The sequence below is a fragment of the Talpa occidentalis genome, unplaced genomic scaffold (genome assembly GCF_014898055.3).
Source record: "Talpa occidentalis isolate TD23 unplaced genomic scaffold, MPIMG_talOcc4v2.1 talOcc4.8, whole genome shotgun sequence".
NCBI lineage: Eukaryota > Metazoa > Chordata > Mammalia > Eulipotyphla > Talpidae > Talpa > Talpa occidentalis.
This window is the reverse complement of record NW_023605194.1, coordinates 80,667,985-80,693,724: the sequence shown is the minus strand read 5'-3', so window position 1 is coordinate 80,693,724 and position 25,740 is coordinate 80,667,985. Positions and strand designations below refer to the sequence as shown.

Below are 25,740 nucleotides of genomic sequence, written 5' to 3'. Positions count from 1 at the left end.
ATTTTTTTGGCTAGTCAATGTTAAATATATGTATATAAATACATAGTTCTCAAACTAATAAAATTCTAATATCTGAGCTAAACACCAGGTAATAGTAGTAGCATCTACAATCTAGACACTTGTTATTTACTGCTATATAACAATTTTTTTCCAAAGCATATTGACTTAAAAACATAAACCATTATCATCTCTGAGATTCTAAAGGTCAGGAATTTGGGAGTGGCTGAGCAGGCTAGCTCTGAATCAGTCTCCGTCTTGCAGTCAGGATGTTAGCTAGGCTGCGGTCAGCCCAGCCTAGGGCCTGCTCTGGAGATTACATGACATAAGAGAAATCATCAGTACTTGCCCACCTGGACTCTCCACAGGTTGCTTAAAGGGCACTGACTCTCCAGACCTAGTGATCTCAGAGTAGGAAGCCTCCATACCATCTATACCTGGACACACATTGGTGGTTCAGTCATATTCGTTCTTTTTTTTTTTCAAAGATTAGTTTTTATTTATTTATGCAAACAAGAACTGAGGTGTAGGTCAGAGGTGCAGGAAGTAACAGGATTCACCAGAGACAGAGTTGGGAGCAGAACAGGCAGATCTACTGAAATACGCTGCTGAGGGGAGCAGCTGGCGAGACAGGAAAGGTCGGCTGTGCCATGTGGGTTAGCTCCCTGGCCAGGGATGGAACTCATGCCACAGTGGCTGATGCTAGATTCATTGTGCTAAGATTTAACCCCTGTGCCACTAGGGAGGCCCCAACATATTTGTTCTTTAAAAGTGACTCACTAAGTCCAGACACACACAGAGGAGGGGAATTAAGCTCCATTTTTTTTGAAGAATGAGTGCTAAAGAGGTTGTACAATTTCCTAAAACTATCATTTTCAGCAAAATCCATAAAATTTGACAGAATATTTGATTTGGGGATATGCTCCCTCTGTCTTTTTTCAAATATTTTCCACCTCTGCAATCATATTCCTTATCTTTATATTTCACAGTTTGTTGTGAAGATGCACCACAATTAAAATGGATATTCCATGACGGAAAATGTAATGCTACATATAATAGGCATTAATGACTTCAAAGTTAATTCTAGTGTTAAGTCCAAAAGGAGTTTTCAAAGCATAAGTTCCCTCAAAGAGAAAACTGATATCAGCATGAAATAAGACTTCAATGTGCTAACAATTATAAAATAAATATTTATGATTTATTGTTAATTTATGAAAATGGTAGATGAGCCCAGTGGTATTTCCATCTCAGCCAAATTATTCCACAAGGAACTGATGAAGTTCTTGCATTTTAGTTGGGAAATTGACAAGTCAGATGGTTGATCACATAGTTTAGAATAAAAATTAAATAAACTGATGTTGTTCCCAGATGCAGGTCGATGTTCTCAGACCAACTCTATTATTCATTTGTGTCACCAAACAGTTTTAGAGTTTAGAGGGAATGCCATACAAACTAATTGATACAGGAGGTGATGATAGTGAATCTTCAGTAGGACAGATTCATCATTCAAATAGAATCTTGAGTTTAAGGCTAAATCTAGCAATATGACATTTAGCAGTAGTAACCATAAGATCCTGGGCTTGCATTTGAGGAATCAATTACACAAGTACTAGAAACAGCTCTAAAATCTAGTAAATATTTTAATCAATTTTGTGATCAATTTGAGTTAAAACATTGATGGAGCCCCATAACTGCTAATGAGACCACAAGCCTAGAGGGAGAATGAGGCTGTTTTAAATCTTGCTAAGCTCAGTGTTATTCCGACCACTTATGAAATGCTGTATTTGCCTCAGGGCTGATCTCACTAGAGGATAAAGATTTGAATGTACCAAAAGAAAGAGAAAAATAGCAGTGATTCATTTTGCAATGATAATACTTTAAATGATGGCCCCTTCCTGCACCTTTTAAAAGAAATCTCAGGGTCTTCTTTATTTTATTCATATCCTATGAATCACCACTGGAAGTGGGGAGCCATACTTGTTCTGAAATCAGACCTCCAGAGTTCAAATTCCTCCTTCACAGTTTCATGCAAATTTTATTGAGTTCTTTAAGAATGGTTTCTGTAAATCCAAATATTTAAACATGGCCAAGATAAATATTGGTAAAATTGAGGATGAAGAGAAAATAACCTCAATCTCAAAAAAGTGAGGCAAAAAAAATTAGAATGTTACTCAAAAGGAATGAGACTAAGTGAACATTTTAATTCAACACTTGAAGTTTCAAAAAGTGAGCAAAAGTATCAAGAATGAAAGTTATGGACCACTGGCCAAAAATCTATATACAAAAACAGCATCATAAACAAATCTTTGTTAAAGAAAGGCATCAGTATATGCAAGGATTCAAAGTTTATAATCCAGATGAAAAGTAGGTAGAAACTACCTGAAAATTTTCTTGATTCAAACAAAAAAAATAGAGAAGGGAATTTAAGGAATGAAGATGATAGGGAGCACTTTGTGTATATGTGTGGAAACATTTCTAAAGCGTTGTATAGTTTCTCATAACATCTTTCATAGAAACACTAACACTACACTGATATTAAAATTGCTGAAGTATAAATAAATCATACCATGAAAAGGCAAATATTTCTGAAAATATATGTAAAGTTGTTCATACAGTACATCACTTAAATATACACTACAAATTATTCAATATATAGCAAGTACTCAAAATGATAGGTATTGTACCTCTTTACAAATATTTATGACATTAAAAATACCTCATCTCCAATTAAATTTTTAGGTATTTAGAAATGCCTATGAAAATCTTAACAATATGCTTAATAAGAAATATTTCATGTCCTTTTCTCTGGTTAACTATAGCAAAACTTCCTGCAATAGCTGCTTTGAAGTTTGAATAATAGTATTTTTCTCTATGATGTGATCAATGGAAAATATGCTTTTCTGTATTTTAAAATTGTTCTTGATAAATAGAAAAATAATGAATGTTGATCAAGAAAGACCTCACTATCTCCCTATATTGACTTGATCCAGGGGAAAAAAAGTCAGGGATCTGATTCCAATGGGAATGGAAATGAAGATAAAATGAGTGCATGTTCTTGGCTCCTTCATCACAGATTAACTGCCCATATGGGGGTGGGGTTTATTTCAGGGCTCTCAATTCTATCCCATTGGTCTGTGTGTCTGTTTTTGGTTTAGTACTAGACTGTTTTAATTATTATGGTTTAATAATATATATTGAAGTCTGGAAATATGATAACTCCATTCTTTCTTTTTTGTCAGAATTGCTTCTGTTATTCAGGGTCTTTGTAATTCCATATGAATTTCAGTAGTGTTTCTTCCAGTTATTTGAACAATGTTATTAATATTTTCATTGGGATTGCACTGAATCTGTATATTGCTTTGGGTAGGATGACCATTTTGACACTATTGATTCTTCAAATCCATGAGCAGGGAATATTTTTCCATTTCTTTGGGTCTTCTATTTCTTTTAACAATGTATAAGAGTTTTCTTTGTATAAATCTTTTAGCTCTTGTGTTAGGTTACTCCTAGGTATTTAATTTTTTTTGTTATGATTGTAAATAGGGTCACTTTCTTAACTTCTCTATCTCATTGTTTGTATATAGGAGGGCAACTGATTTTTGAGTTGATTTTATACCCTGCCACTTTGCTAAACTGATTGTTTTGATTAGTTTTATTCTGTGGCATCTTGATGTGCTCTATGCAATTCAAGACCACAGTGAGATACCATCTTGCACCTGTGAGTAGGACCCACGTTGAAAATACCGAAACAAGTGCTGGTGAGAAAGTGTAGAAAAGGGAACTCTCTTGCACTGGTGCTGGGAATGCAGACCGGTCCAGCCCTTATGGAAAGCAGTGTGGGAATGTCTCAAAACATTAAAAATGGATCAGTTACACCGCCCAGTAATTCCACTTTCAGGTAACTACTGAAAAAAATTCAAACGCACTACTTCAAAAGGAAACATGCACTCGTGTTTATTGCAGCACTATTTACCATAGCCAAATTATGGAAACAAACTAAGTGCCCAAAAACAGATGACTGAATCAAGGAGATATGGGTTATTAAATACATATATATACATGTATATATGTGTACACACAATGGAATATTACTCAGTGATCAAAGCAGTTAAACTCATGCCATTTGCGGCAATATGGATAGAACTAGAAGGGATAATGCTTAGTGAAATAAGTTAATACAAGAAAGATAAATACGGGATGGTGTCACTAATATGTGGAATAATAGTAACTAAATCAAGGGTCAGGTAAACACAACCTTAAAAACTAACTCTTGAAAGCTGACTATAAAACGGAAACATTCATGGGGGGAGCAATGGTGGGGGAGGGCTGGGGGGAAGAGAAGATAGAGGGAAGGGAGCTCAATGGACTATTTTAGTGATTTGGTGGTGTGCGTACTACAGTGGCAATGCCAGATAGGGGTATTCAAATATCAATTCAATTAAAAGTTAATTAATAAAATAAATATAATGAGTGATAAAATCAGTATCTTCATTTCCCAACCAAGGTGCTTATTTAATCAAACAACACACTATATATGCTCTTACGGAGATTACATTAAAAAGTTCTGTACATATTTTATATAAGTTTATACATCATAAGACATACACACATAATTTTATCATTACCCCCAAGGGCCTCCACATTCACCTCAATCATTTTGAACACTTTTGACCTACAGTCCCAATGCAATAAGTGTAATTATGCAAATAAGAAAATTCATAGAGAAAACAATTTCTAATTTTTTATTGGGGTAAAACATGATTTATGTTTTTTTTTTCTTATTGCAAGTGAAGCCCTGTAATTTTCCAGAAATTAAACACGGACATCTACATAATGAAGCATATTATAGACCATACTTTCCAGTATCCATAGGACGTTATTACTACTATGGCTGTGATGAAAATTTTGTGACCCCTTCACAACAATTTTGGGGTACAATTACTTGCAAACCAGAAGGATGGGAGCCAGCACTGCCATGCCTCAGTAAGTAAACATCTTTAAAATTGTGTTCATAAATCTTTCAAAAGATGGAGACAAAAAAGAGAGTACACTTAAGGCTTCTCTGACAAAAATAAGGCTAAGAGATAAATGCTAGGAGCCAAAAAAAAAAAAAAACAACATATGCCCTTGATTTTAAGAGAAGCTATTCATGAAAATTACATGAGAAATAAAACTAGGGATTTTATATAAATATCTACATAATTCACATTCATTTTAGCAATTAAAAAACAAGATAAATAACTTCATATATTGAATTAATCTTTTTAAACAAACATTTGGCAGAAGCATTAATGGGTTTTTTAAGTTACTGTATTGTCAATTAGGCATTGTAAATATATTTTTAGTTTTCTACTTTAATCAAACATATGGGCCTCTTCATTTTCATTTATCTTTTTTGCGATCCTTAGGAAAATGTATTTTCAATTATTTGGAAAATGGAAACTATCCATTGAGACCAAGATGGTATTTACAGGGTGAATCTATACGTGTTGAATGCCTTCCTGGCTACAGTCTTGAGGATGAGCAGAATACAATGACATGTACAGAGAATAACTGGTCCCCTCCTTCCAGATGCATTAAAGTCAGTAAGTACAGGTGTCTAAGAACCCAGTATGTTGATGATTTCCCAAGACTTGTGTATCTTAACTGCAGCAAAAAGTTTCAATTAACTTCTGTTTTGCCAATGGATCTATTTGGTTTTACTCTTTTCAAGTGTGTATGAGTCGACACAGCAATCTCTTGATAAGTACACAGCAAAATTAATGTGCTATTGATAGACAGAGTCAAGAAGACAGTAAAAGATCCACGGACAAAACTTGTAAAAAGAGAGTGATATCAGCAAGAAGGACGTAAAGGAGTTTCTACCATCTTCTCCACAAAAGGCACTGTTTTTGACAATTACCTGTGAAGAAGAGTATCTTTGTGGGAATCTGGAACTCTAGCAAAGAAGTTTCAGCACATTGTTGAAACAAACTGGTTCCAGATTGGCTGCACTGGAGGGGATGACAGTAACAGTTTCACTTAACTTGTATCACCCCACCCCTCCCCTAAAGAGGCACAGCCAAGAGGATGCACTCAGTCCATGGTTTCCCAGTGGAGAAAAGAAAAAATATGAGTGAGTGTCCAGCTTCCTAGGCTGTGCTTGACATTTAGAAAAAGGCCCCCTTCTTTCTCACCACATCCACAATAGCCCACAATAGAGAGATCAGCAGTAGCACAAAGCGGTGAGAGAAACTTGGAACAGAGCATCCAGGCCTCCGAATTCATAAAGGGACAGAACTCCTACCAAGCTCGGGCAACCTTCCTTTACTAGGAAGCCTGTCCACTAGCCATGGGGGAGCTGTGCTACAGATCCTGCTCACCCACAGGCACCCCGATTCTCTGCACACCTCGCCCCAACCCACACCATGGGCAGGCCGCTGTGCACATGTCAAAATGTTGTCTTTACAGATGGCTAGTGAGTACAAGAAAGCTCACTTGACTCAGGAATGGGAACAAAACACAGGCTTCAGCATTCAGCATGGTTTCAGGACAAGCAAACAGGAAAGTGTCAGCTGCCAGACTGACTCTGCAAGAGTGACAAAAGGCAGGCAATTTAAGAATTCCCTTCCTAGTGAGAGTAACACATGATGAACAGGTATATCCATAAACAGGGTCCCAGAAAAAGTCTTTGAATCCTTAACAGTTTTCACAGAGGTATTTCTCTGCCAATGTTGGTCAGTAAAGACTAGAGGAAGTGACTACTTCAAACACAAGGAAACTAATTAAAAACTTAAAAAAAAAAAAAACATGAAGTGTTAATGAAATAAGATGTCCCCAAAAGAAAACAATAGTTTTACGTTTGATCCCAAATGATGGAGGTCTAACACACACTGTGTTATCTGGTTAGTCTAGTTTGTTTGTTTTTTTTTTTTAAACATTTATTATTTATTTATACAAGAGCTAGGGTACAGGACAGAGTCACGGGAGGGTGATTCACCAGAGACGGAGCGGGGAGCAGAACAGGTAGATGGACCGAAAGCACTGCTGAGGGGAGCAGTGGGACAGATAGGACAGGTCTGCCACGCGATGTGGGATTCTCCCTGCCCGGCCGGGAATCGAACCAGCCCTGAGGAGGCTGTGGACAGCTTCGCAGCACTGCGCTCAACCCGCTGCACCACTAGGAAGGCCCTGGTTAGTCTACTTTTGAATCTGTAATTCATGTTGTTACATACCAATCGTAATTATTTTTACTACTGAGTTTTGTTCCATTGTATTGTGTACCACACTTGGTTAGTACATTCACTCATTGAAAACATTTGGGTAGTTTCCAATTTGGGGCATTTGTGAATGTTACTGCTAAAAAATATTCACATATAGGTTTTTGTATGAACACAAATTCATGTTTTCTTCTTTTTTTTAAAGATTTTTAAATTTATTTTTGTGTAGAAGAACAGGGGTGTAGGCCAGAGGTGCTGGGTATTAGAGGATTCACCAGAGATACAAAGTGGGAAGCAGGATGGGTGTATTTACTGAAAAACCCTGCTAAGGGGAGCAGTGGGCAGGACAGAAGTCAGCTGCTCCATATGTGGGTTAGTTCCCTGGCTGGGGATCAACCTCAGGCCACAGCTGTGATAGCACTGAGGCTTAACCTGCAGGCAACCAGGCAGGACCACAAATTCATTTTTCATGGGTAATTAATTATCTAGGTCTGGAATTGCTAGATGGATGCTAAGTATATATTTAATTTACAAGAAACGGATAAACTTGTCTTGGTTGATCGTCATGTTTCATTCACACATGCCATGTCTAAGTGCTCCAACTATTCCTCAGCCTTGCTAAGACTGGATAGAGTCAGTTTCTTGTGTCTTTCAATTGCTATGTTAACATGTACATTGTGGTATTTCATTGCTCAATAGCTAATGCTGTTGAGCATTATTTTCTGGTTACACATATTTGTTTTTAGGACTGGAAATCTTTCCCTACTCTTTCACTAAATTGTTTCATTATTACTGTATTTGTGAAACTAATTTATATATTCTGGCTATAAGGCTTTCAATTGGGTATATGATTGGCAAATATTTGCCTCCAACGTAGCTTTACTTTTCATTTTTCTCACTAGTCTTTCACAGAGCAAAAGTTTAATTTTGATACCAGTCCCTGTATTAAAATTTTCTCTAAGGATCCTGGCTTTTGGTGTACATTAAAACCTTTTTGCCTAAACCAATTTCATCCATTCTTTTAGATGTTTATATTTTGCTTTTGCATACATGATCAATTTTGTGTCAACTTTCATATAATACATGAGGAGTATATCTAGATTCATTACTTTGCCTTTGGATGCCTGATAATCTTTTTGTGCTCCTGTGTATAATTTCTTAGAAGTGATTCTGAATATTTGAAATTTACTTTGCCCCAAAAAGAAATGAATAACATATCTTGGCTTTGTATCTTGGAAATTCAGCTTATTTTTTAAAAACACAAGGACTTGAACAGGAATGACTTCTTAATTTTTATGTTGTAATACTATTTGAACCATTATGAAAATGTTTTTTGAACATATTCTTACCTTTTCCATATGCTTTATCCCTTTTAGAAACATGCTCAAAACGAGATTTAGAAATTGAGAATGGTTTTATTTCTGAACCTGATACTACATATGCCTTACATAAGGAAACACAATATAAGTGTAAACCAGGATATTTAACAGAAGATGGTAAAATATCAGGATCAATTAAATGTATGAAAAGCGGATGGTCAGCTCAACCTAGATGCATTAGTAAGTAATTAATTGTTATTGCTCATCACCAAAATGATACTGTAGAAAGTTTATTTTAACTTAACTATTTGGGGTGGGGTTGCCTGTATGGCTCTATTTGAAAAGATAAATAAAAATAACTGAAAAAATACATAACATTTTGCCATTTAAGATTAATTAACAGAAGAGTAAAATGCCTATCCACTTTTTTAGGTCAAGTTTTTTGCACTTTAAAATATCCTTAGGGGCACTCATGTGTATACAGGTGTAAGCTCAATTATTACACCTGAGATTTCTGTCCCTACTGTACCTTTTTTCTAGGTAATCCAACTTTTATATGAGAGTCTCTGTTTTTAGGCATAAAATGTAAACTTGTATGTGAACATATGGGTGCACAATGCATGATCTTAGAATAAAATAACTTGTATAATGTAGAAGTTTGATATTATAGGGTAGGCCCATTTTAAAAAATCCTCTAGAAAATTTTCATAAATTCCTTGTAGTTACGTAGTTATGGAGAAAGAGAAATACTTCTAGACAGCACCAAAATACGTTCTGCTTCAAGGTTCTCCTTTTCCACTATCTAGACATTTAAGAAGATTTTTCTAAGAACTTGCTCTCTTTTATTAACCCCAAAGTCATTCAATGACATTTTAAAAGTGATATTTAATATAGTCACTTTACTGTAGTGGATATTTAAGACACACATTTCTCCTGTTTTCCTTCCATTACCATTTTTTGACAATTTCTATGCTTTATGATCCTAGTCAAAGAGATATGTGATATAGTTGCCCCTAGTTCAAACTCATCTCACATTAAATTGTGATTAATTATCCATTATAACACTCTTTTTACGGAACAGAAAATATCTCTATTTACCTAATTAGTATAATTTTGCTTTATTTCTTAGCAGCTTTAAGATAGCTGTCTATAGAAATTATAAAATTGGGGAATATTAAATATTTTATTAATATTATTGTAGTGCAGCATTTAGTGAACATTGAAACTATATTTAAATACTTTATTTTTCTTACATCTAGTTATGAACAATAGAACTCTACATTCAATCTTGATAATTACTGAAGAATACAAAGACATTAGGAAAATATTTGAGAATATTAAATCAGACTTATGCCTTAAAGTTAATATTTTTCCAGTAAACAGCTTTATAGAATGTTTAACAATTTACTCATATTACTGAAAATTAATCTTTTTGCAATTAATCTATTTTTCGCTGGTATAGTTGTCACAACTGTTACTAAGTTTGACATCTTCATTCACAAAATGCTATTCTGTTTAGTAATAATAAGAACAATATATCTGTAATGGTCTATTTTGTTCTCTCATGGCATAAAGGCAGAAATATAATTGATAAAAATGTTCTTAACATAAACTTTTCAGAGAATTTAAATGTAGAAACTGTTTTTTTTCACTGTGGGTAAGCTTTAGAACAGTGATTTATCATTGACATAGCTTATTTTTATATAATTAGTATACTCTTTGATATTAGCATACTCTTTGAAAACATCATTTTCTTTGGGATGGGATTTACTCAATTAGATTGACAATTAAATAATATCAGAAATGGAATATTAATTCTATCATGCATTAGAATCATGTGATATGCCAGTATTCGAGCATGCCAGACCCAAAAACGATAGCAGATGGTTTAAACTCAATGACAAAGTGGAATATGAATGTGACAAGGGATATGAGAACAGAGATGGAGGCACCACTGGCTCCATAATATGTGGTGACAATGGTTGGTCTGAAAAACCTACATGCCATGGTAAGTGCTATATTTGGTGTATTCCTTTTTTCAGAATTAGTAAAATTGATAATTAGAGTCATTTTTTAGGGACAATGATTAACATCAAGGTGTCACTTGCTGGTTGTTATTAACTGATAAATGAGGTTGTTTTAATGTCCAAAGATAATTATCTTTAACAGTGTGTGTTAAAATGATGTTTTCTATGGGCCATATACATGATGGATTTATGAATATAGTATAATTGTCTAGGTCATTCTAAATGCTAGCTTTCAAATTATATAAAACTGGCCACTCACAAGCAAAATTATAGCTTCTTATCAACTTCTCAGCTTTTTTGCTCCTGAGTTCCTGCAGGTCCTGAGAGAAGCTCTTGATTTTCTGGTTTTATCATGTTCTGTGGACTAAACCACAAATCTACTTTGTTTGCCATTCACCTGTTTTCCACGGTTAGAAACAGGGTTTGAATTGTGGAAATTAAGCATATGTAGTGTTCCAAATCAAGGGAACAGTATGAGCAAAGCTTTGAAAACCAAACAATATCTGGGAAATTTCAGGGTGAGCCAATTCTAGTCAGCATGTGAGGGATTTTTTAAGCAAAGAATGGGTGGAATACAACGGAATAATGGCAAGGAAATATAGTATATGTATTAATGTTATGATTAGTAAAACATCATAAAGGGGTTTAAAATAGGAATTTGTATATTTGAACTTACCTTTTCCCTGTGCTTGTGCTTGGCAAGAAAAGATTCTGGAGTCCATTTATGGTAAGAAGAGATAAAAAGTGCATAGGGTAGTGGCTGAGGAAATACAGAATAAAGGACCGATTTGGGATATATTTTGGTGCTAGAAAACATAGTAAATGTTACTAACTATTAAGCGAAAGAAAGAGTAAGAGTCACAGCACTCCCAAGTATGTTCAATTTTTTTTGAACTTTTTTTTTAAGCAAGTAGTTAAATAGGCATGCCTTTCTGAAAGGTGGTGCTGGCAGAAGAGAAAAGATTTGGGGAGGAACATCACTACTTTTGCTGTGGGCACATTATGGTTGAGTTACCCACAGACATTTTAAATTGGATCTTAAACGACAGAGTTGAACAAACAGTTGTAGCCAGGAGATATATAGTTGGGGTTATCATCAAAAAAGCAATTACATCAGATAGGAAGGTAATGCAGAATGAAGAAAGAGGAGAATTCATGACAGATCAAAGATCATTCTAACATTTAGATGTGAGACAAAAGAGAAATGGCAACAACATAGTTAGAAAAAGGAGAACCCAGCGAATCAGGAGGAAAAAAGATAGAAAGAATGTTGTTACAGATATGGAAAGGAGAAAATGATTGATGGAAAATGATCATGATAGATTGAATAATGGTAAAGCCTGTGGAATCAATCTAGATGGGTTCCAAGTCCAATTCAGAACTTAACTAAGGATACAAGTTAGGGCAACAACCAAGACTATCTGGAGTTTATTCATGCCTTCTTATCTGTAAAATATTTTAATATTCATGAAGTCTCTAATAATTCAAAGGATTGCTTTGGCTATTACACTGCATTGCCATTACAAAGTTCTTGCCATCATGCCTGTTTTACAAAACCCAAGAAATTGTAATCTAATTACATCTTATGATAGTTGAAGTGGTAAATATTTCTAATTCAGTTGATATGTCATGTTAGAAAACAGTTTTTAAAAAAATTGTTGGCTCTGACTACCTAGAGTAGCCACAACAGAAACAGTTTCAAAGACGTAGAGAAAGCAAAAAAAAAAAAATTAAAAAAAAAGAGCAGAATCTACATAGTCCCTCTGAAGAAAAACCATTACTAGGAAAATTTAACATGTGGTATATAGCTTTCAAGAAGTTTGGTTAAGTGAAAGAACAGAAAGTTCAAGTTATTACTAGAAGAAATTATGTGGTGAAAGGAATATGAAAAACAAAAAAAGATGAGAGTCATGAGAACATACTGAATGGTAAAGGGGAAGGGATTGAGAGCACTGTCTTATATAGGAAGATATCTATACAAAGAAAGCCTGAAAAGCATTTGGCATAGAAATAGGGACATAGGCAACATCTGAAGCAGCAAAAAAAATTCACCTATTTTAAAAATTCAAAGATCATAAGCCTGGAGTCTGGATTGACTTGGGAGAGGGAGGTAAGTTGGCTTTGCAAGTGTAGGCAAGGAATGGTTCAGTAGAGTTTGGGCTTTATTCTAAGTAAAAGGGAAGCTTTTAAGATAATCATGATTTTCTTTTCTGGGCAGATCATACATTATGAACACAGAAGCTTTTGTATATTTGAGGTGCCCTTTTTAAAGAAAGAATACAAAATCGTGAACATACAATTTCCATGGTACTGCTAATATTGCAATTCCAGGAAAACATGGAGAGGATATTGAAGCTGGAGTGATTAATGTGTCCACTATGGCTTTCTATTACAAATATGTTTGTCTAAAATTATATATTTATTTATATTTTTATAATCATGTGGCACATTGGTAGGATTCAACAACACAATGTGGGACTCCAGAAGTTGAATGGCGACATAAGAGTTTAGTAATTTTTAAAAACAACTTCCTTAACCATGTAGCAGAAAATTGCACACAGACTGATACTTGAATTTATTGCAATTGCTCCGGGATTCCTGTTTTTAGAACTTTTCCCAAGGAATTGTTATCAAAAACCCCTTAAGTCAAACCATGTCTATTGAACCTTTAAATGCACATAAACTTTGGATTAAAAAAATTCATATTAACATTTCCAAGTATAGCAGCTCTTTGAATACATCATTTTGTTCAATGTCCTTCCTTAAAAAGTTAATGAGAACAACACAATTAGGCTGACAGGAATCAAAAGCAGATCATTCAAAAACCTGCTTTGGTTATACATTGTTTTGCTTAAAGTAACAGTTCCCAAGCAGCTATTGAAGATATTTAAGTGAAGACTTACTATATTAGTGTTAGGATTTGGGATTTTCACTGCTGAATAAAGATAAATATTGCCCATTCAGGGAAACAATGCTCATTCAATTACTCCTTTAAATCACATTCCTTAAAACATCTTTAGATAAATACAACAGTTGAAAAATCACCAACAGCTGAGATCTCTTTGTTGCTGTTGTTAAGACAAAGTTTTTTGCAATGTGATAAGATACAAAATTCACATAAAATGAGCACAAAATGTATAAACAAAGACACAACAAATAAAGGCACTGTTTTGCAGAACACAGGACAGAATTTTAGGAAAGAAATCCCACTGCATCTCATTCAAGATGTGAATATCTCAATTAATTTTCAAAACTCAACATCAAACCTAAATCAAATTCGTTGAGTTTTATTTGTGTCATTATTTTAAAAAACATTTACCTTCTAATATTATAAGTTTGTCCAATAGTTGACTCTTACATAGCATGAATTTTCTTTTTAGCATGATTCTAAATTTTGAATACCAGTTCTTTTTATAATAATTTTATAAATTTATTCTCCAGATAGGATTCCAAATAAGGGCCACTGGGAAGGCCCTTAATGAAGTGATTTTTAATGTTTCTCTAACTATATAGGAAATGGCTTTGGTGTTTTCCAGTTCCCCAATAATATGAAACAAATACTAATTTTTATTTGTGTTCAATTTTAAACCTCTATCATTATCTTTTAATATGACAACATACTTGTATTCTTTAGAGTACCAAAATATAACACTAAATATTATAAATATCAGTTATAAAATCAACACATTATAAGCAAATTGAACTTACAAATAAATTTACAGGACACATATATTGATGTGCAATATTTCAATATTTCATAGAGAATTTCACATGAATTTACCGGGAGGATTTATCTGATGCGCCTCTGTATATGCAGCACCTGGCACTTCATGACATACATAAGATTTATTTGGGCAGTGATAGTTTCAGTAAATTACTTCACCTTTTCTTATAGAAACAGAATGTAAAATTCCCAAACTAGATGATTATTTAACTGTTCGGCCTTCCAAAAACAAGTATAAAATTGGAGATGTGGTGAAATTATTCTGCAGACTGGACCGTTTCAGAGTTGGACCAGATTCAGTTCAGTGCTACCACTTTGGATGGTCCCCTAATTTTCCAACATGTAAAGGTAAATATTAATTACAATTTTTGAAACAAGAATTAGAATTTGGCTATCAATATTTTTTCTTCTCTTGATTTCTGTTGGCTTCCACTGGGTCTATAACCTAGTGCTGAAACCAGAGGACATGTATTGGGTAGTAGATATTTCAGATTTCCTTATTTAAGAATTTTAATTGCTCTGAAATATGTAGCAAAAGTATCTATAGATAGTAGATATAAGGTGGGTGACACTAGAGGGACTACTTTTGTTATTTTTCCTATTACCTAAATTCCAACATTATTTTTGGATATTCCATACAGCATGGCTGATACCTCATTTCACTGTGTTTAAATATTATTAAATCAGCTTACAGTCAATAAAATTACATGAACAGCTTAATCAAATTTAAACGATGTTGATCTGTTAATCTCGAATGATGGTGTTTTTTGAAAGTTTTGATAAAATGTTCATGGAATATTATTTACATAACTATTTATTAATGCGTTTGTAAACATCTTTAGAATATTTAGGAAATATTTTACAGGCTTGAATACGCTTCCAACAAGCCAGTTCAGTAAAAGTAATAGAAGTGGGAAACATGAATCTGGTGTAAACATTTCTTTTTTCATTGGTTAAGAATGTTACAATAAGTTATATAATAGAAAACAAATTGAAGAAAAAATCTATTTTGCTGGGTTTTTTAAACTGTAAAATATGCAATTTAACCACTCCTTACACAGTATTTCTACAGTAGGGACAGTGAAATCATGTTGGAAACCTCCACAACTCCTGAATGGACAAGTTAAAGAAGCACAGAAAAAAGAATATGAACACAATGAAGTGGTGGAATATGTTTGCAATCCTAGATTTCAGATGAAGGGTTCCAATAAAATTCAATGTGTTAATGGAGAATGGACAAACTTGCCTAAGTGTATTGGTAATTCAATTAAAAAAATTAACTATAGCCTACACTTTTTGCATGTGTTCATATATAACAAATTACATTTTAATGATAAACATTTTTGTGAAATTTTCAGAGGAGAAGAGCACATGTGGAGGTATACCTGACCTTCCTAATGGCCTTGTTGAAGATGCTGCCCCTCCCTATCACCATGGAGATTCAGTACAGGTCAGTTGTAGAGAAGCATTTACTCTGATTGGTCACAGCTCAGCCACTTGCATTAATGGAAGGTGGAGCCAACTTCCTGAGTGCATTGGTAAGAATACACTCCTAAAATTAATATGTATCAATTTGATATTCTCTTTGAAAATGCCGATTTGCAACATTATTGAAATAGGGAGATATTCTCAATTTATAATGAATTCAAATTTGTAGAACCCAAGGTAATATGAGTCATGAAAACTTTCCTCTTTTCACTCTAATTTAGACCAAAAACACTCGCCTCAACTATATTCTCTTCTGACTCCAGTTTTCTTTCCTAGAGTTAATCTACCCATATTTACTTTAAGGTAATCCCCTTTCAGCTATAATAGGTCTTACTCCAATTTTCTCCTCCCAGTGCTTATTTAATACCTGCCTCTAGCCTGCACTTTCATACTTCCCATTAACTTCATATTTTAAGTGTACACACAGAAAACAATTCATGAATTTAAATCCCCAATTACTGATTTAAGTATCTGTTTCTATTTGGTGATCAGACAAAAGATCTGCTTAAATAGTCACATCCTATACTATATGTATCAGATCTACTTCCTTGCTATATAACATTACCTTGCCTGAAAAAATATACTTAAACTAGCAACATTATATATTTGATTCTATATATAGAGAGAATACATACATACATTTGATTTTATAGATATTTATTTTATATTAATGGTTTAAGGTTCAGTTAAAGATAGAGATGCTTGAAATCAAGAAACGAATGTGAACATCTGCAGAGATTTCACACTGGGAACAAATTTGAACATGTGATCACCATTTGCTATGGCAACTATACAAAAGAGTAAACCTCTTATACTCTTCCAGTCTCCAATATGCAAATACCTTAATTATGGATATTTTCTCTAAAATTTCTAAGACAAGGTATAGGATATATGTTCCTACAGAATAGCTCATCTCTTGCAATATGATCAGGAGTACCCTGGTTGGTGGAATTTATAGACATATTCTAATTTCATTATAGTATTGGTTCTATAGCTATTTTTTGGAGTAGTTGCTTTGGTTCTTATAATTAACATTTCCTGGAATTTTTTTCATTTTATAGAAACAGATGCACTTGAGAAGTGTAAACCAGAAAAGCCATTTGCAAATGATCCAAATCTATCAAATATGATTGAATTTAATCATAACTACCGCGCAAGTTACGACTGTAAAGGAAAATCAGGAAAAAAATACGCCACCTGCATAAATGGAAAATGGGATCCTAAAATAACCTGCACTGGTAAGCTCCTGTTAATAAAGTTCTTAAATTTTTATTCTATTTCTCCTGAACTTGTCATATAGTATCTTAAAGGAAAATGAGAGGTTTTTTTAATGTTACAAATAAGTATTAGGAGCCTCCCTGGTAGCACAAGCGTTTAAGTCTTGGCACTATGAAACTACAGGCAGCCCCTGCAGCACCAGTTCAATCCATGGCCAGGGAGCTGACCCACATGGCACAGCAGACCTCTCCTGTCTAGCCTGCTGCTGCCCTCAGCAGTGTATTTCAGTAGATTCATCTGTTCTGCTCCCCACTCTGTCTCTAGTGAATCCTCTCCCCCCGACTCCGCAACCTCCACTTCTGGACAGCATTCCAGCTGTTGTATGCATAAATAAATAAATCTTTTTAAAAAAATAAGTTTTAGGCTGGAAGGCTGTTTAGAAACTACCCAAAATGGTGTTTCTAAATACTAATTATATTTTGTGCATCAATCAGATATATAGTAAGCCACCCAGAAATGAGGTGGTTTTAAATGAACATCTGGATAGCAGGTACGTTTACTGCTATTGGAAAATTATTGCTTTTAATTCTCTATACTACACACTACTGTGCTTGTATAATCTATTTCTATTAATTTTGGTCATATCCTGTTGTCATAGAACATTTGTGTAAGATTTTAGTATTTTGAAAATTGTTTTTTATTGTGCAACATGATTTCTATCTTTGTGGTGGGTACCTTTTCACATAGAAACATAGTAATATTCTACTTGATAGATCTGGTTAAAGTGGTTTATGGTGTTTTTCAAATTTATCTATGTTTTCAAAAAAAATTTTTGTCTAATTGTAATACACCAGTCAGAGTAAAAAAGCTATCAGTGTTGCTTACTAGAATTGTGAATACTTCTCTTTCCTTTTTTAGTTCTGCCCAGCTTTGTTTCATGTACTGTGACATATTCTTAGATGCATACACACTTATAATAATTTTTTCATTGTGAATTAACCTTTCTGTAATTAAAAAAATTGCCTTTATTTTTTGTGGTTCTCCTTGTACTGAAGTCTATATTACCTTATTATAATATAGTCAATTAATTTAAAACAATTGATCTTTCCCATGTGATAAAAGAATTCCCAACATGCAAAGTTAATGTGATCAGTGTCCTCAAACCACTCTCTCTAAATAAAGAGCAAAAATAATAGCAAAGAACAAAATGAAGCCATAGCACTTGCAATCTAATAGAAGAGAACATACTTCTAAAGGACAAAGAAGGAAAGAATAACTGAAGCATCTATTATGATAACCTAAGGAAGAGGATAAACAGGTGATTTGCAGAATATAATGCAGCTTTTAGAGAAACTCTGTAGTTAGACCAAACTTTAGCAAATCTATCAAGCGTGAATGCAAATTAAGACTGTTCAGGAAAAAGTGGTTAAATAACAGAAATAAAAGGAAATTAATCCTTGAGAATAAGTTGGGAAAAAAACTGCAAAGATATTTAAAACAGAAAAAAGAAAAAATGTTTTTGATCAAAAATTAAATATTGCTTTTGACTTAGATAGAAATAGAAAATCTGACAATATTAGAAAGCATGAATGAAGTGTTTTAGTCAGTCAAATATTTCCCTGAATCATTGGAATATACAAGGTTGGACAACTGAAAGGATTTACATGACTTCCCTTTCATCAAATAAAGATACAGTGTGACAGGATTCATACCAGGTGCAAAAACTTCCAAATTATATTCCTTAGTTGAACAGGTATTTTCACATATTACTCAAAAATAGATCTCAGTTTTACAGGAGCTCAAACACAAGTTTACAAGGGCTCTTTTATAAACTGAGGGTTATGTAACTAAAGCCAGGCTGGCTAATCCATTAAGCCAGGTGCATTTCATTTATATACAATCCCTCAAAATTTCAGGCAAACTAGGAAATGGTATCTCCAGGAGAAGTCTGAATTTTAAATGGCATACCTTAAACTACTGAATTAACCACTGAATATCTAAATCTTATTTTTTTTTTGCCAATAACATATATCATATTAATTGATCATTAACAAATGTAATTCTTCCTCTGGCTAATCACCTTTATCTGTAGACTATCCTGTGAAGGTTTTAATCCAATCCCAATATATCTGATTATGGATATCTGAAAAAGATCCTGATTTCATTCTTTATTTAGTGCCTGTCACCACATGAATAACTCTGTTAGAATGTCCTAATTGTTAGAAATAATTCAAGTAGGTTTCACAGAAATTATGCAAAATTAATCAAAGGAAAAAACAAAACAAACTGGGAGGAAAACCAGAGAAAATAAACCAAATATGATTTAGTGAAATGCTATCAAGCTGAAAAGTAGAACTGATTTAAACATAGTACATACCATTATTAGTTGATCACATATTATTATTCTCATTTATTGAATTATTCTTTGATTATTTTTAACATGATTTTTAATCAAGAAATATAATTTTCATATTTTAGAAGTAGAAGTACCAAAACAATTTTGCCCACCTCCACCTCAGATTCTCCATGCTGAAGCTATGACAACCACAGTGAATTACCAGGATGGGGAAAGAATATCTCTTCTCTGTGAAGAAAACTATCTAATTCAGGGCGGTGAAGAAATTATGTGTAAAGATGGAAGATGGCAGTCAATACCACAATGTGTTGGTCAGTTGTTGCCTACCAAGCTTTATGATTTTTTTCAGATGACGTTAACAATCCCCTGTATTTTGTATAAGTGAACAAGGTGGAGGTCTTTCTGTTTATATGTCTCTTTATATCTTTCCACTTCATATTGAAAGACTAAACTGCAATCAAAGTTCATGTGTCAATCAGCATTCTTTTATTTCAGTGTAATAAATCCAGATAAAAACTTTGGGTAACTATGTATATACCATATAAAATTTCCAGTTGCATAGTTTTCTCCTCATAATAACAGGACCAGAACAAAGGAGCATATTATATAAGTGGATAGTAACACAGATTTTATGGAGATATACATCCTTGCCATTTTCAGCTTTTTTCAGTTTAAATAATTTAGTTTGTTAAAATTATCCCCATTTTAAAGTTCAAAGGAATGTTTGAATTTTTTAATTTAAGCATTATATTTGTAACTGACCCTTGATCTCTGTTCTTTATACAGAAAAAAAGCCATGTCCACAACTACCTCATATAGAACATGGAACCATTCAATTTTCTAACCCTTCAGAAGAGAGGAAAGTTACACTAGGATCCAAGACTTATCCACATGGCACCAAACTTAGTTACATTTGTGATGATGGTTTCAAGAAATCTGAAGAAGATGAAATAACATGCCACATGGGAAAATGGAGCCCTCTACCTCAGTGTGTAGGTGAGGAAGGACAATATCCAAATTAAAATTCCATTTTCAGTAAAATTCATTCAAAACTAGACAATCATACATAGGTTTATATATCATTTTTTAATTTTACCCAAAATTTTTTCTATAATAAATCAATCCTATTATTGTTCATTTCAATGACTCATTATAGGTCACTTGAAATTCTAACAATTTTATGTTTAAAATGTGTTGTGACATTAAACCTCCTTGATCACATAAGTATACAATTTCTTGTTTCTGCCTATTATATAAGCATTGTATGTTTGAGATGTCATCAAGTTTTTAAAAAAAATGTTATATTCTTCTTAAAAATGTCTTTTCTGATATCTTTGAATATATGCTACTTCCTTAAGATGATTAGTTTCTATTATTATACATGATTGGATAGAGAAATACTGAAAATCTCTTAAATAATATACTGACATTTTAAATTCAAGTTCTTGCTCAAGTTGACAGCTGAACCAGGATAGTGATTCTAGGAAGCATTTGTGTGCCTTTGCTGTAATGTCATGGTAGCTCCTATATCCACACATTAAATTCAATCCCAGAGTTAGTGAAACATGTAATCATACTTACATTTCTTTTTAGGACTTCCTTGTGAACCTCCAGGTTTGATTTCCCATGGTATTCCATATCTAAAGGGAGACAATTACCAATATGGAGAAATTGTCACCTACCATTGTACCGAAGGCTTTGGGATTGATGGACCTGCAACTATAACATGTTTAGGAGGAAAATGGTCCCCTCTACCAAAATGCCTAAGTATAGTATATCTTCTTTCTAATTCATATCATCAAATGGTTCAAATGTGAAACTAAGTAGTAATTATATAATTTAACAAAGTATCTGTGGATATTTTCTAGTTCTAGTATAAAATTAATCGGCCTAGTAATTAAAGTGTGACATGAACCAACTCAATTTATTTTCATATTATCTTGTGAGCACTTTCAATGTCCTTTGATATACATCCTCAGAGATTTCTCACCTTCTTTCCTATATCACAACAGCAACTCAATCTCGTCATTATTCAATATACTGTTGGTTATCACCTTATAAATATATACTTTTATAAGACATTTCTCTAACTCAAAGATAACAGATTTTGACCAAAACAGAAAGAGAAATACATAATGTTATGGCCTGTACAGGCAAAAAGAAAAAAAAGAATTTAAGAAATATGGTCTCGAGCATGTAAGTATCCATTTCTCTTAGGCTTTCATTTCTTTGTTACACTGTTACACTAAACCAAGTCAAACCTGCTACCATGCATAAGAAAGTATAGTAGAGCATTTATTGCTTTGATAGAACTATTCTGAATATACTTATTGACCATTATGTATTTTTACATATTTACTAAGCAAGGTCCCATTACTTTCTTTTTTGTCTTTCAGAAACGGATTGTTATAATTTACCCAGCTTTGGTGATGCCATACTCATAGGTCAGAAAAAGGAATCATATAGGTCAGGAGAAAAGGTGGCTTATAAATGTCCAAAATATCACCAAATAGATGGCTCCAATACTGTACAGTGTATTAAGAGAAAATGGATAGGAAGGCCAACATGTAGAGGTACTACAATAATTTTTTAAAATTAATTTGTTAATGTGTTTTAAGTAATTTAATTGCATCTAGCATCATTAGAAATAGACATAGGATATTTTAGGCCAGATCAACGATTGTTTATGCCTAACATAATGGGATGAAATTGTATACTCAGTGGCTAATCCTAAAGCCCAATAATTCTTAGTTTGGTCTCTGGAATAGCAGCATCAGCATCTTCTGGAAATTGCTAGAAATGCAAATTCACAAGCTCACTCAACCTGCTGAATCAAAACCTCTGGGGATTCAACCCTGAAACTGTTTGAGCAATTCCCAGGGGATTCTGTGCACACTTTGGTTTAAGAATCAAACATAAATACTATGTAACCTACTAGCTAACATATTCCTTGACTCTCACTGATGAATTGCGAGTCACTCATTAAAGTAATTTAAAATTTTGCAAAAAATACACTCCAAAAAAGTGTTTTCATAAATGACACATTTACATCCGTTTTTTTCTCCACATCTATTGGGATGACTGGATTAATCATCTTTCTTTAACCATGGTCTTCAAAGTGTTACCGCTCCAGATATATTCTCTGAAGAAGTGTCTACCACGTGTACTTTTCGATGAACCTAAAATTACACTTCAGAAACAGGATGGTTGGAAACCATATTCATTAATTGATGTCAATTAATCTCTTTCTTATGAATTTCTTGTGGATTGTAAAGTCACCTTGAATTTTTATAATTTATAATATTTATTTTACTAAACCCATGGACATGTCCAGTAAAACTCTCATTTTCACTGATTCAAAAATGTCTATGAATCTTCTATTTAGGGTAAGGTACAGGGGAGTCAACATTATCAAAAAATAGATTGCTTTATCCCTCTTTCTTTAATTTTGCATGCAAATTTATTAAAATTAGTATTTTTTCATGACAGATTATTTATTTTGATTCCCCTTTCACATATAGTTGGGACCCCAATTACTGATTTGCTACTCACATGAATCATTACTTTGGAGATGCTTTTGTTTTCCTCGACAGATGTTTCCTGTGTAGATCCACCTAGAGTGGAAAATGCTGTGATACCAAACAAGATGCCTAGGTACTCATCTGGTGAGAGAGTACAGTATGAATGCAAAAAACCTTTCGACATATTTGGGGATATGGAAGTGATATGTTTAAATGGAACATGGACAAAACCACCTGAGTGCAAATGTAGAGTATCATAGTTTATACATGATTTTAGATAATGTATTTGGTGATATATTCAATATATCAACATATTTATCCCAAGTATGACATCTAAGGATAATAATAAGATATATGCAGTTGTTCGTATTAAAGTGTTTCAAATCAAATAAAACGAAGGTACTTTAAAATCCAATTATTTTTTGACTGAAGAAGCAACATGGTTTATTTTATGAAAGATTTGAACAAACTGAAACTATTGGAATCATGGAAAATTCCCTATCTTAAGGATTAAGACACTTAGTGATTTTTGAGAAATAAATATGGTAATTTAGTTTAATATTTCTAGAGTATATTTTTGGTTTGGTTTTCTTTGACCCTTCGTTTTGTATTCCACATAAGAATGAAACATCTGATATGTCTTTCTCCTTCTGGTTTATTTCACTTAGCATAACCCCCACCAGGTACATCCACATTGTCACAGACAGAAAGAGTTCATCTTTCTTTTTATATAGCTAAGTAGTATTCCATTGTGAATACATTCCACAGCTTCTTAACTCACTCATTTCTCCTTGACACTAGGGTTGTTCCATGAGTTGGCGAGTGTAAATAGTGCTACAATGAACTTAGGAGTGCATATGTCCCTTGAATTAGTGTCTTTGCATTCTTTACGTAGATACCAAGGTTTGTAATTGCTAGATCATATGACAGACCTATCTTTAATATTTTGAGAAACTTTATTCTGTTTTCCTTAGGAGCTGAGCCAGTCTATATTCCAACTAACAATGTACACTGGTTCTTTTTTCTCTACATCCTGCCAACACTTGCTGTTTCTGGTCTTTTTGATGAGGACCATTTCCATATGGGTGAAGTGGTATCTCATTGTGGTTTAGATTTGAGTTTCTCTAAGAATAATTGATAATAAGGTTTTATTTTTCTTCTGTCTGTTGTCCATCTGTGTGTCTTCTTTGGAGAAGTGTCTATTTACCTTTTCTGTCCATTTTTTTTTTATTGGGTTACTTGCTTTCTTTTTGTTTAGTTCCATATGTTCTTTGCAGAGTTTGCATCAGCCCCTTGTTGATGTTTTTCTTTTTCTCCCTGCGACTGTCTAGTTTTTCCAACACCATTAGTTAAAGAGTTTCCTTTATCCAGTGTATCCTGGCTCCATGTACAGATTAACTGACAATAAAGTTAGGGCTTATTTCTGGGTTCTAAATTCTAGTCCATTGGTCTTTGTATCTATTTTTATTCCAGTACCATATAGTTTTTATTACTGTAGTTTTATGCTGTAGTTTGAAATCTGGGCTTATGAGACCTCTCTTCTTCATCGTTTTTTAATGACTACTTGCCTATTCAGGGTCTTAACCTGTTGAATTTATTGAAATAACCTGAGATTAACAGGTCAAATTCAGCAAATCATATATTTTTTTAGACTCGAAAGGAAAATGTGGCCCGCCTCCACCTATAAACAATGGAGATATTACCTCACCCCTATTACCAGTATATGCTCCAGAAACATCAGTTGAGTACCGATGCAAGTCTTTCTATAAACTTGATGGAAACCAGAATGTAATATGCCGCAATGGACAATGGTCAAAACCACCAGAATGTCTAGGTAAGTATTTTAAAATTCTGATGAAAACTCGGAAAAATCACTGTAATGTGTATGATGTTTTACTCTTTAAACTAAAATTTTCATGGATGAAAAACTATTATTCTGTGAATGGTTGGCTACAAAATAATGTGTGAGGAAATCAGACATTGTAACATCCTTCAAGCAACAACAGCAACAATTTCCTTTAATCAATCTTCTTAATATGATCATTGATACTATAAATCTGGGATTATAACATTTAATTATCACGTATTAAACACAGTGCTTTATTTTTACATCATTTATCATTTAACATTTAAATCACTAATTTAAATATTAATCAAATTTATATATTACTTAAATTAATAATTTAAATAATTAATTTAATACTGGTACAACTTATGTTTTGGTTAGGAAACAGTTTCGAAAATTCTTGGACCAATGTAGATTGCCCTTGAAAGTCTAAAGTCCTGTGAAAATATTTGTCACTAAATGTTTTACATTCTTTTCCTCCCCATTAGAGCCATGCATAATATCACCAACAGCCATGGAGGAACATCATATAAGGTTGAGATGGATAGATGCTGACAAACTTTATTCTCAGTCAGGGGAACCTGTTCACTTTGTGTGTAAAAATGGATATCGTCCAGTGACAAAAGAATCCTTACGAAAAACCTGTCAGAAAGGAACACTGATATATCCCACTTGTATAGAAAAAATGCATAAAGTGTAGTCAAAACTTACAATATGTACAGGTATTCATTATTAATACAATTTTGAACATAATGTTGCACAAGTTATCCAATCTCTACTTATTGTTTCAAGGATTGTTTGATTCATTTTCTTTAATAAACCAGAATTTGTATTTAATGTAAAATGGATATGCAATTATAATCTGAGAGATCAATGAAGTGCTTCTTTCAATTATTACATTAAAACTTGGTAAACCAAAATATGTGCCCTATTCTGAAAATACTAGTGAGCAGAAATTCAATTCCTTTAGTGCCTGCTTTTTCCATCCATCACTCTCCTGATTTACTCAAAGTTTTCTTTATATCTTCTGAGACTTTCTGAGACT

General features: G+C 33.4%; 1 protein-coding gene across 1 annotated transcript in view; it reads left to right on the top strand.

The window, feature by feature from the left end:
• LOC119234715 (complement factor H-like) overlaps window positions 1-25,418 on the top strand; it is a 56,001-nt gene extending 30,583 nt beyond the window's left edge. Inside the window, 15 exon segments of the mRNA XM_054690687.1 lie at window positions 4,786-4,980; window positions 5,406-5,582; window positions 8,573-8,755; window positions 10,347-10,523; window positions 14,438-14,614; window positions 15,342-15,524; window positions 15,625-15,804; window positions 16,816-16,992; window positions 19,457-19,639; window positions 20,115-20,324; window positions 20,922-21,095; window positions 21,725-21,901; window positions 22,922-23,095; window positions 24,501-24,683; window positions 25,184-25,418. Of these exon segments, the coding sequence (XP_054546662.1) occupies window positions 4,786-4,980; window positions 5,406-5,582; window positions 8,573-8,755; window positions 10,347-10,523; window positions 14,438-14,614; window positions 15,342-15,524; window positions 15,625-15,804; window positions 16,816-16,992; window positions 19,457-19,639; window positions 20,115-20,324; window positions 20,922-21,095; window positions 21,725-21,901; window positions 22,922-23,095; window positions 24,501-24,683; window positions 25,184-25,395 (2,762 nt within the window). The 3' untranslated portion in view covers window positions 25,396-25,418.
• Window positions 25,419-25,740: the final 322 nt, after the last annotated feature.